Source organism: Perca fluviatilis, chromosome 22 (genome assembly GCF_010015445.1).
Source record: "Perca fluviatilis chromosome 22, GENO_Pfluv_1.0, whole genome shotgun sequence".
Classification (NCBI taxonomy): domain Eukaryota; kingdom Metazoa; phylum Chordata; class Actinopteri; order Perciformes; family Percidae; genus Perca; species Perca fluviatilis.
Window position 1 is genome coordinate 16,750,227 of NC_053133.1, and position 12,000 is coordinate 16,762,226.

A 12,000-nucleotide genomic window follows, 5' to 3' on the forward strand; every position below is an offset into this window, starting at 1 on the left:
TTTGTGACCAATCAGAGACCGAAGCTGCTGGTTTGGAGATCGAGGCCAAACATCCACTCAGCGCAGACTTTGAAGAGCGTAATACGACTTTTTGAGCCCTTCATACACACTTTCTATAAGTTCAGACTTTGCTTGATAAAACTGCCCCTAGTAGTGCTCTAAAAGCAGGAAGGATGCATGGAGGAAGTTTAAAACTATGAGCTGCACGAGAGCTGGACTTCAGCCTGGGCAACACTGACATGTCATGTTGTAATGCAATGTTTAAAAAATACCGAGGTCCAAAGACCAAGCTTACGAATTTGGGGGTTTCCCTGATATCTGCAATATGTGCATTGTAAGAAATTTGGCGAGCAAACCTTGGATAACATATTAATAAAAATAGCTTTCAGTGGGCACTGCATACATGACCTGTCAAGCAGTAATACATGAGAATCAGGTTAAATGTTGCAATTAATGATCCACAATCTGTAAATACGAAGAGGCTAAAACGATCACGAAAAATCTGAAAATAAATGTTGACAATGTTTAATTAAAATGTTTAAATAAAGGGAAATTCACACTCTCCCTTGGTATTCAGAGTTCATGAGTTGTCCCGTTCTCTCGGACTCCCCACTTGTCTCTCCTGCCAAAGGGTATTAAAAATAATTTAGTCAAATGATGTGCACCTTCTTTACTTAATCTTTGTGTTTGCATCATTTTGCAAACACAAATACAATTTATATATTTTCTGTTTTTGTGTGTGTGTGTGTGTGTGTGTGTGTGTGTGTGGGGGGGGGGTGTAACAAAATATCTCTCTTTTGAACAGCAAAGGGACATCATGCGCATCCTCTCACCTCTCCATCACACTTATTTTGTATTTTTTATCCAGGCGTGTGTTTGTCCGCATGCGTGTGTGAGAATTTGTATGGTCGCACTTGCATGTCTTATTTGTTTTGGTTGGTTTATGCTGTTTTTAATGTCTACAAAGCACTTTGGGTTTGCGTAAAATGATAGGTGCTATAAAATTCAAATTGACATTCTGTCTCTTTTTCTCTCAGTCTCCTCATCTTTTCCTGTAGCCTATCTCTTCCCTTCCTGACGTAGCCTATATTTAAATTTTTGTCTGTCAGGGAAGTAAACACTGGGTCAATTGATAGGCTGTAAGGATAATCTTGCAAATAAAAATAAGAATAGTCTACATAGGGGTGCTTCATTTTAATTTGAATTACAACTCTTTAATTGTTAGTTAAATTGAACAGAGAGCTTTAACTTTCGTTGAAACTTCATCAGTCCCTGGTTTGTGTTAATCAGCCCATGGTTTGAATGGAGGTAGCCTAATGTTAGCTGGCTGGCTAGGCTAATTCACTCAAGTGAAACTATAGGAGCTATTTGTCAGATGATGTCCGGGGATGAATGAACTGCAGTCCACTGACATCCTCTGACGTCACTTACCTGTATCACGCTTAGATTCAGCTGCTGTCCCGTTTCCTCGAGTTGTTGACATGTAGAAGGCCTAACGACAACGTAATGCACACACACGCACGCGCCCACGCACGCACGCACGCACGCACGCACGCAGAAGAACAGGTTGGTCATCTCTGTTACAGTATTTCGCTACCACATCACAGTAGTAGCTAAAGTGAGCCTATCTTTAGGCGAATATTTCACGACTTTTATAGAACTTGAAAAAAAAAACCGAGGTCCGGACTTTGGTGATCTTAATTGGTCATGGTTGAAATACTTCGGTTGTCTGTTTGTCAGCAGAATGAGCAGATCAAATAAACAGTGATAGTCAGTTTAAACATTAACTTGCAGGACAAGAGTCAAGCTGACTGTTGGTGGCTGGACGTTGCTTTATAAAGCCGAGTCTGTCTGTCTGTCTGTCACCTCTCACAGGGACATCAGATAGACCTATACCAATATGACCAACTTCGGGCAGATCCTGAAGGAGATCGGGGAGTTTGGTTTTTTTCAAAAACGTTTAGTCGCGACATTATGCATCCCAAGCATATTTTCGGCTTACGACGTGATTGGTCAGGTGTTTACAGGAATGAGCTTCCCACATCACTGTAACACTGACTGGATCTTGGAGCGTGGGCCAAACTTGACAGATGAGAGGCAAAGAAATCTCACCCTCCCGGTGAACAAGGATGGGAGGTATGAAAGCTGTGAAATGTTCACACCTGTGGATTTGGATTTGGCAACAATTGAAGCATATGGGATTAACACTACAACTGGATGCATAAATGGATCCGATTTTGAGGCAACTGCCTCCAGCATTGTCACAGAGGTAAGATAGGCTAGGCCCTATACACCCACAGAACACACTTAGGCCTACTGTTCCACTAGGCTAAATACATTTCTTTGCCTAGGCTATAGGCTGCTACTTCCTGTGATTTATGAGGTTATTCTTTTTATTTATTAGTAGAAAAGTGCAACCTGAACCTATTAGGTTAAGTATAGTGTCGCCGGCTGCTGTTCACGTGTTAGACTACAGGCTTTTAAGTTGTTGACTTTTACAGTCTATGGTTCTGAGTCACTGTTTTTTTAAATGACAGCATTTCGCAATGGCACTTACCTGATGGCTCTCAACACTTCTTTAGGGACAATATTTGAGAAAGTGGCCAATACGAGATGATGGAACAACAGTGTTAAAAAGTAGCCTACAATCCCCCCTATTTTTGTTCTTGACAGCCATTTTCAGTTCTTAAAAATCAAAACATAGTTTGGTGTCTTCTTTGGTCTCCTTCTCCTTTCACCATCCTTCCTGTTATCAGTTCAACCTGGTGTGTGACAGGAGCAGTCTGATTGAAGCATCCCAGTCCATCTACATGGCCGGTCTGCTGGTGGGAGCGCTGGTGTTGGGGCCGATGGCTGACAGGTGCGCATTCTCTCCCACCTTTACCTCTCCTTGATACTGACGATTCTGATCAACCGGATCATCAGTAGTAATTGCTAATTTTCACAATTGAAAGAAACACTTCTATACGCGCAGTGCATTTATTAAAATTAGGTTATTTATATTGTGCTGAACTTCTAGGAGGGAAAGATTAAAAAATATGTTTTAATACGAAACTCAAGCCTACCATGTGACCGTTCTTCTCTTCTCTTTGTAGGTTCGGTCGGCGCGTCGTGGTCCTGTTTTCTCTCCTTTTCCTATGGTTGTTCGGTGTCGGTGTTGGTTTCTCACCCAACATCTATGTTTATGTGGTTCTTAAATTTTTAGGTGGCATCTCCATTTCAGGCATCATTGCTAATGCATTTGTGATAGGTAGGTAAATGTCTAACCTCTCACCATTTCCTCTTTAGGCAGATTGTACCATTTGAAGAGTATGATTGTGCTTATAAATAGCAACTACATTCGAATTATAGATTTCTTTAAAATTCTATTATTAGCAAACATGGAGCAACATTAGTATTCATTTGGAAGTGTGTCAATGGCTACATAATAAAAATGTAAATCCAATCCACCAACTCTCAAGAATAATATCTTTTTGCTGCTAAACTATGTACACCAGTCACTAACTTATATAATAGCTAACTGAGATAAGAGCCATAACAATGCAAATCAAATCAGCTATTAGGCTAACTGAAATAAAACCATGCCAATCGTGAGATATGGTGAAGGCTATATGATGATGTGGGGCTATTTTAATTCCAAAGGCCAAGGGAACTTTATCAGGATGCATAGTATCCTGGATCCATGAAATAACTGGCCTTTAAAAATAAAAATCTGCCTCCCTCTATGGGAATTTATCATAGGGGTATGTATAATTATGGCCCCTGTATTTTAAGGAAGAATACAATACATTATTCATTCACAAAAAAAATTGGTGTCCTAATTTTTTTAATTAAGGCATTAAGATCAATTTCCAAAAGATTATTTTTTTATTCCTCTTTTTAGTCAACTTTAGCATGGGTATGAATACTTATGAGCAGCACTGTATATATATATATATATATATATATATAGCTTGAATGAAAGTCTGATTATATTGAATGAACCTTGAATATATGGAATGAATGTCGGAAGATTTTTATTCAATATATTCAAGGTTCATTCACTATATTCAGACTTCATTCAATATATTCAGACTTCATTCAATATATTCAAACTTTACATATATATAATAATTTCCTAAACGGCATGCCATAGTGTGTGTGTGTGTGTGTGTGTGTGTGTGTGTATATATATATACACTCACCTAAAATATTATTAGGAACACCCTACTAATGCCGTGTTTGACCCCCTTTTGCCTTCAGAACTGCCTTAATTCTTTGTGGCATTAATTCAACAAGGTGCTGGAAGCATTCTTTAGAAATGTTGGCCCATATTGAGAGGATAGCATCTTGTAGGTGATGGAGATTTGTGGGATGCACATCCAGGGCACGAAGCTCCCGTTCCAAACATTTTCATCCCAAAGATGTTCTCTTGGGTTGAGATCTGGTGACTGTGGGGGCCATTTTAGTACAGTGAACTCATTGTCATGTTCAAGAAACCAATTTGAAATGATTGGAGCTTTGTGACATGGTGCATTATCCTGCTGGAAGTAGCCATCAGAGGATGGGTACATGGTGGTCATAAAGGGATGGACATGGTCAGAAACAATGCTCAGGTAGGCTGTAGCATTTAAACAATGCCCAATTGGTACTAAGGGGCCTAAAGTGTGCCAAGAAAACATCCCCCACACCATTACACCACCACCAGGAGCCTGCACAGGGGTAACAAGGCATGACGGATCTATGTTCTCATTCTGTTTATGCCAAATTCTGACTCTACTATCTGAATGTCTCAACAGAAATCGAGACTCATCAGACCAGGCAACATTTTTACAGTCTTCAACTGTCCAATTTTGGTGAGCTCGTGTAAATTGTAGCCTCATTTTCCTATTTTTAGTGGAGATGAGTGGTACCCAGTGGGGTCTTCTGCTGGTGTAGCCCATCCACCTCAAGGTTGTGCGTGTTGTGGCATCACAAATGCTTTGCTGCATACCTCGGTTGTAACGAGTGGTTATTTGTGTCAAAGTTGATCTTCTATCAGCTGGAATCAGTCGGCCCATTCTCCTCTGACCTCTAGCATCAACAAGGCATTTTCACCCCCCAGGACTGCAGCATACTGGATGTTTTTACTTTTTCAGACCATTCTTTGTAAACCCTAGAAATGGTTGTGCGTGAAAATCCCAGTAACTGAGCAGATTGTGAAATTCTCAGACCAGCGTGTCTTGCACCAACAACCAAGCCACACTCAACGTGGCTTAGATCATCTTTCTTTCCCATTCTGATATTCAGTTTGGAGTTCAGGAGATTGTCTAGACCTGGACCACACCCCTAAATGCATTGAAGCAGCTGCAATGTGATTGGTTGATTAGATAATGCCATTAACGAGAAATCTTACAGGTGTTCCTAATAATCTTTAAGGTGAGTGTATATATATATATATATATATATATATATATATATATATATATATATATATATATATATATATATATATATATATATATATGTATATATATATATATGTATGTATATATATATATATGTATATATATATATATATGTATATATATATATATATATGTATATATATATATATGTATGTATATGTATATATATATATATGTATGTATATGTATATATATATATATATGTATGTATATATATATATATGTATATATATATATGTATGTGTGTGTGTGTATATGTATATATATGTGTGTGTGTGTATATATATGTGTATATATATGTGTATATATATGTGTATATATATATGTATATATGTATATGTGTGTGTATATGTGTATATATATGTGTGTATATATATGTATATATATGTATGTATATATATATTTGCACAATATATATTGTGAAACCCATCACAAACTGCAAGTCAACTAACTTCCATTTTAATTGTACAAATAACATTTAGCGTTTAGTTTTAAATTAGGCTGTGATTTGTTGTCTTATTGCAGCCCCACAGGGAGAAAACACAATATGAGTAGTAAGTACAAGATACATGCACACTGTGAATCATGCCATTTCTGTCTGTATTATTGCTTTGAAGGTGGTGAGTGGAGTGATGCCTCCAAGTTTGCGGTCTGTGCCATTATCTGCCACACTGCTTTTCCTCTTGGACTGATCTTATTGTCTGGCATCGCATATTTGATCCCCAACTGGAGGATCCTGCAGCTGGTGCTCTTCAGCCCTCTTGTTGTTGTCCTGCCAATCTTTTACTGGTCAGCAGCCTCTCAGACATCTTTGGAATGCATGTTTTACATGTTAATCTCCATTTCAACCACAGCAAAAGTAAACGTGTTTGCTATAGGTTGTGATGGTAACCTGTATGTCAATTAGGATTCTTCCGGAGTCTGCTCGCTGGCTCATCACCCAGGGCAGGAAAGAGGAGGCCATAAAGGAGATCCGGAAGGCAGCCAAGGTGAACAGGAGGAAGGTCCCGGAAGATCTGCTGGACAAGGTGAGCTGCATCAAACTCACTTTGGCTTCAACCAAAAGCAAACACAAGTAGGCTGCTAAATAAATATCCTCTAACTAAAAAAGTCCACCTGCATTGTTTAGCTGGAGATTGACGGTACATCCAAAAGAGGAAACATGTTGGACATCTTCAGGATACCATATCTGAGAAAACGTTCATTTATAACATGCGTCGTTTGGTGAGTATTCATTTCAACAACAACCTGCTGCCAAATCTACAGCTATACACCTATATAGTACACTGAAGACATCTCTTCCACTCTGTTAATAGGTTTGGAACAAGTCTGGTATACTATGGACTGAGCCTGAATGTTGCCAATTTTGGCCTGAATATCTACCTCACACAGTTCATCTTTGGCCTAGTAGAATTTCCTGCACGTCTGGGCAGTTTGGCTCTCATCCAGCACTTTGGAAGGAAAATATGTGAAGCAGGGGTCCTGTTTTTTGGAGGTGCAGCTTGTCTTGGTCTACTTGCTATTCCTAAAGGTAATTTGTTGATAGAAGTTGCAATCCCTCCTGAACATACTGTATAATTTACCTGATTCTTTAGCAGGGGCTGAGCATGTAAAAATTCACGGCCCATCCCAAACCTATGGGGGTCCGGTAGTATCTCCTTCCGGGGAGATTTTTTTCTCCATTTACAGCAGCTACACTATTTTTCAACCAATTAAGATAATAGAATGCCTCAAAATCTGTAAAAAAAAAAAAACTCATCCTGTAGAGCCTACATCTGTAATTGTAATTGTTCTCCAACTGTCTTCATTATTCTGAAATCAGAACCAATGTTGAGGATGACTAACTTCACTCCTGCCAACTAAAAGGAGGCAAACATGTCTGATTTTACTCTTTTACATAACAGGTAGGGTAGGAAATATCCCATAAACAGCTTTATTGACCCCCCATGACAATATTAGGGCGGACCTATGGCGATACTTTCATAGTAATAGAACCTTTGCTCCATAAATTTGCCCAGTAAGAGAGAATAAGGGAAAATGACAAAGTTGAAGGTATTTTAAAATCCTAAAAGAATTAGTATTAATATTCAAAGTCAACATCGCTCCCCCCGGCTCCGCCCCTGAACTATGGCAAATCAAGTAAAAAAAAACATTTTCAGAAAACAGTATTGCCCTCTAATCCTTGCTAATCCTTGCTATTTGTCCGTCAGACCTTCCTGTGGTGGCAACAGTCATAGCCGTACTGGGGAAATTTGCCGCCACTGCCAGTTTCTCCATAATCTATGTTTATACTGCAGAACTATACCCTACCACTCTAAGGTAAGGTATGTAATGTCCCACAGGTAAAACATAAAATCTGTTATTATACTTAGTATTGACAGAAAATGCCATGTTTGCTATTGTTACATGCTATGTGATCGCTGATAAATCCATTATCTACTGTATACTTGTAGGCAGAATGGTGTAGGTCTAAACTCTGTGTGTGCTCGTATGGCGGGCATCCTCGCTCCGCTGATCAGGCTCCTGGGCGTCTACCATTACACCATCCCCATGCTGATATATGGCACCGTGCCCATTGTTGCTGCATGTTTGTGTTTATTACTGCCTGAAACCCTCAATGTTGAACTCCAGGACCACGCTGAGCTCAAGTGAGTTGATGAACCCTTTCATAATGGAGTGCTTATTTTTTTTACAAGAAACTCAAAGCAATTCCATATATCAATCAATAATCTTTTTCTTTTTAATTATAGAAAACCTGTGAATGGGACTGAGATGCACTCCTTTACTCATGAAGACACATCAGGAAAGAGCACAAAAATGTAATTCATATGGACATATTGTTTTTCAAATGTTTTTGGAGTTATGGAAATGTGAATAAGCTGACATTTTGATATATCAAGTCACTTTTGTTCAACTTTGAGCTGAAAGTTTTCACAACTAGAGTCCTTGACAAGTTAGCGACTGGTGAACATAGTGAAGCGTTTAGCAGCAAAAATATATTATTCTTGAGAGTTGGTGGATTGGATTTACATTTTTATTATGTAGCCATTGACACACTTCCAAATTAATACTAATGTTGCTCCATGTTTGCTGGTTGTGTAAATAGGCAATGGCAACATTATCTATTCCTGTAATGGAGTTCTGCACCTTATGTGGCAAAAAATAACAACGACAGCAGTGGATTAATGTTGCTTTTGTCTTGCCCCTTTTGTTTGAAGATGCAAAGTCACTGCTCATTACTTTTTATTGCCAATGTTAAGTATGCGATCTCACAAAGTTTTTTTTTTTTTTTAAAGTGCTATATGCGCTCTAATTTCATTCGACTGAATACAAATGTTTCCTACTATGATGACTATTTAAATATTGCGACAGCATGGCCTTTTTAATGGATTAAGTAGCACAATGTGAGCAGTATTCTGTATCTGATTCCCATTCTGGATTTAGTCATAATCCAGTTTGTTCTCTGCTAGAACTTAAAAAGTCTGTTATTTTGTTAATGCCTATTATATTAGTCCTGGGTTTATCAGTTGCAGCTTGCGAGTGAGCTTGGACAACTCCGTCTGTAGCTTATCTGTTTCTGACTGACTTGTTTGAATGACCCCTTTGACAAAAAGGTTTTTAGTATGTATGTAATGGCTAAATACATCATACAGATATGTTAACTCAGCACTGAAAGTATGCAAACAATTAAAAGACTGAGCCTATAGCTTATATATGGGCAGTATTTCCATTAAATGTATTTAAAATACATATTTAATTACTTTTGAGTATTTTGTAATTAGCATTTTGCTGGACAGAAAAAAATAAATAATAATAATGTAATTTGTAACAAAGTACTTTAATAGTTTATATCTGTGTATTTAAAATAGTAGTATACATTATTTAATATTTATTGACAAATAAGACATTTTATCCCCAGGTTCAAACTGTAGAAAAGAACTGTACAGCAACTAGCCTAGTCTTTGGCTAAATGCAAGTGAATCACGTGACATGTACTTCATTTGTGTTCCCCTGGACTACAGTAGGGATCGACCGATACTGGTTTTTCAAGGCCGATACCAATACAGATTATTAGTAGTTAATGAAACTAGCTCGATATTAGGCCCTTTGTTATTCCTAATATATGTAAATGACATGCCAGCTGCAGTCAAATGTCAGTTATTATTGTATGCTGATGATTCCTCACTACTAGTGTCTGGAAAAGACATCTCCCAAATTGAAGACACTCTTAGTGGTGAGCTGCAAAATGTAAGAGAGTGGCTGATTGACAACAGACTGTCATTGCACTTAGGGAAATCTGAGTGCATCCTATTTGGCACCAAACGTAAGTTACAAAAGGCATCTGCATTAAAAGTTATATGTAACGAAAATGAAATTGAGGCAAAGATTTCTGTTATTTATCTAGGTATTATATTGGACCAAACATTGTCAGGATACTCCATTGCAGAGAAATTACTGAATAAAAGTGCCTGCAAATTGAAATTTTTATACCGTAATACAAGACAGTTTGACTCCAAAATAAAAAAACTCCTCGTCTCAGCACTCATTCAATGCCATTTTGACTATGCATGCTCAGCATGGTATAGTGGCCTAACGATGAAAATGAAAAACAAGATGCAGATTATGCAAAATAATATGATCCGTTTTATACTGTCTAAACCTTCTAGGTATCATGTGGGAAGAAATGAGTTTAAGAGGGTTGAGTTCCTGCCTGTTAAGCTTAGAGTTGAACAACTTAAACTCAATCATATGTACAGTATTATTAATGGTGTAGCCCCAAAGTATTTGGGATTTCAGATTTTAATGGTACATACTCAATATGCCCATGAGACTAGGGCCAGTGTCCGTTCATGTAAGGTGCCATGTGTGAATAGCGAAGCCAGAAAATCCTTTTTTTATTATTATTTTATGGAATAGTCTTCCACTTCATATCAAAATGGCAGTAACGAAAAAGGATTTTAGACATAAAGTTAGGGCCTACTTATGGAATAAAATAGATAATTAGGGGGAAATAAAATCTAGATTGGGGACAGGGAAATTTATTGTTTGGTAGGTCATGGTGTTTTAGCTGGTTTTTTGATGTGTAGTTTTATTTTTTATTGTTTTAATCTTAGGACTGTATGTGTTTGCATGTGTTGTATGTCCTGTTCTCTTACATCAGGGACCATGTTGGAAAAAAGTGTTTCTCGCTTTTACATGTTATCCCTTGGATCCCCTTGTTGTCTTTCTATATCCATAAATAAACCAAACCAAACCAAAAAACGATATTGGGAACAAATATGCATTTACAGTGAAAATGAAAATCTTTAAGTCAAAATTAAGATTTTGGAATGTTACAAACTCCAACACAAAACTTTGTTTGAATGCTTTAAAGCTATAGCGCATAATTTCTGTCGTCCCCATGCAGGCCCGTATTATGACAATGTGGTGCCCACCTTTACTCGTGCTGTCCTCCTGGCAAAAATATCAGACATAAACAAGGGGATTTCTCAAATGTAATTTTCTAACTTGTCCAACTACATACATGTAGGCATATAAGCAGTGAGCACTATATTCAAATGTCTCAATTCAAAATGTCTATCTATCAAAAAGCAAAAATCAATATGCAGAATTGTGGGTCGGTCAAATGTGTATTTTTCTCGGGCCTGAAAGCAACTCCTCTGATTGTTCAAAAACTTTCAAAAGCATCATGGGAAAGCTAAAACTGCTTTAGCATCACAGATAATGACAATAAAAGGACCTAAAATGAATAAGATATGGACAAAAGACTATCAATATTAGATCTAAGAATATGGATTTATTGCACAAAGTCCTCTGAAAGAAATATGAGTTCTAGGAAAAGAAGCGCAGACTTCTCTGCTTACTGAATAAACTCACGAAGCCCACCGTGCTGTGAGGTTTGGGCTCAACAAAGTCTCACCCAGAGTTGGGGGGGGGGGGGTCTGTGTGAAAAATGTTTTTCTTTGCTTGTCATTTACATTTAATCAAGACACAACCACTTATCATTTTCTATAACAGTTAATATTTTAGATTCATCATTAAGATAACATTTGGGGGGGGGTTAAACTGGCCACTTTTGATTATTGTTAACCCCCCCCTCCCCTCCAAATGATACATTTGCGCGTACCTGTGGATCAACTCAACTCTGACAGATTGGAGGCGATAGTGGTCATGTAATATTGATTTATTTATAATTTATTATTATTGTGAAATTAGTGTTCATAGACGAGTAATGTTTCATAATGTTTCAACAATTTCAAGTGAATAATATAACAATTTAAAGAAAATATTGTTAAAGCTTGTGTCATGTGGTGCCCCCCCCACTGGTTGTGAATGGTTGGTGCCCCTGGGCACTGGCCCAAGTGCCCTTATAGATAATCCGGGCCTGTCCCCATGAAGAATTCTAAGTAATGACAACAAAACTGTCGGCCTCATGTCGGCGCGTCCACCTGATACAAGCCTTCCATGATCGCGCCCCCACCTCCCCCTCCTCCACGCAGTTGCTAGTAGCCAAGGAGGACACGGAGGATTAAAAAAACATGATGGACTTTTCAGAAGATTTAATTATCTTAAC

General features: G+C 38.0%; 1 protein-coding gene across 1 annotated transcript; it reads left to right on the forward strand.

The window, feature by feature from the left end:
* Positions 1–1,682: 1,682 nt before the first annotated feature.
* On the forward strand, positions 1,683–10,710 carry LOC120552204 (solute carrier family 22 member 13-like). The gene is made up of 10 exons (XM_039790036.1): positions 1,683–2,269; positions 2,757–2,860; positions 3,096–3,250; positions 6,044–6,215; positions 6,334–6,454; positions 6,556–6,650; positions 6,743–6,957; positions 7,637–7,745; positions 7,880–8,074; positions 8,177–10,710. Exons 1-10 carry the CDS (start codon positions 1,901–1,903, stop codon positions 8,247–8,249), a joined length of 1,608 nt encoding a protein of 535 aa, XP_039645970.1. The 5' UTR covers positions 1,683–1,900; the 3' UTR covers positions 8,250–10,710.
* Positions 10,711–12,000: the final 1,290 nt, after the last annotated feature.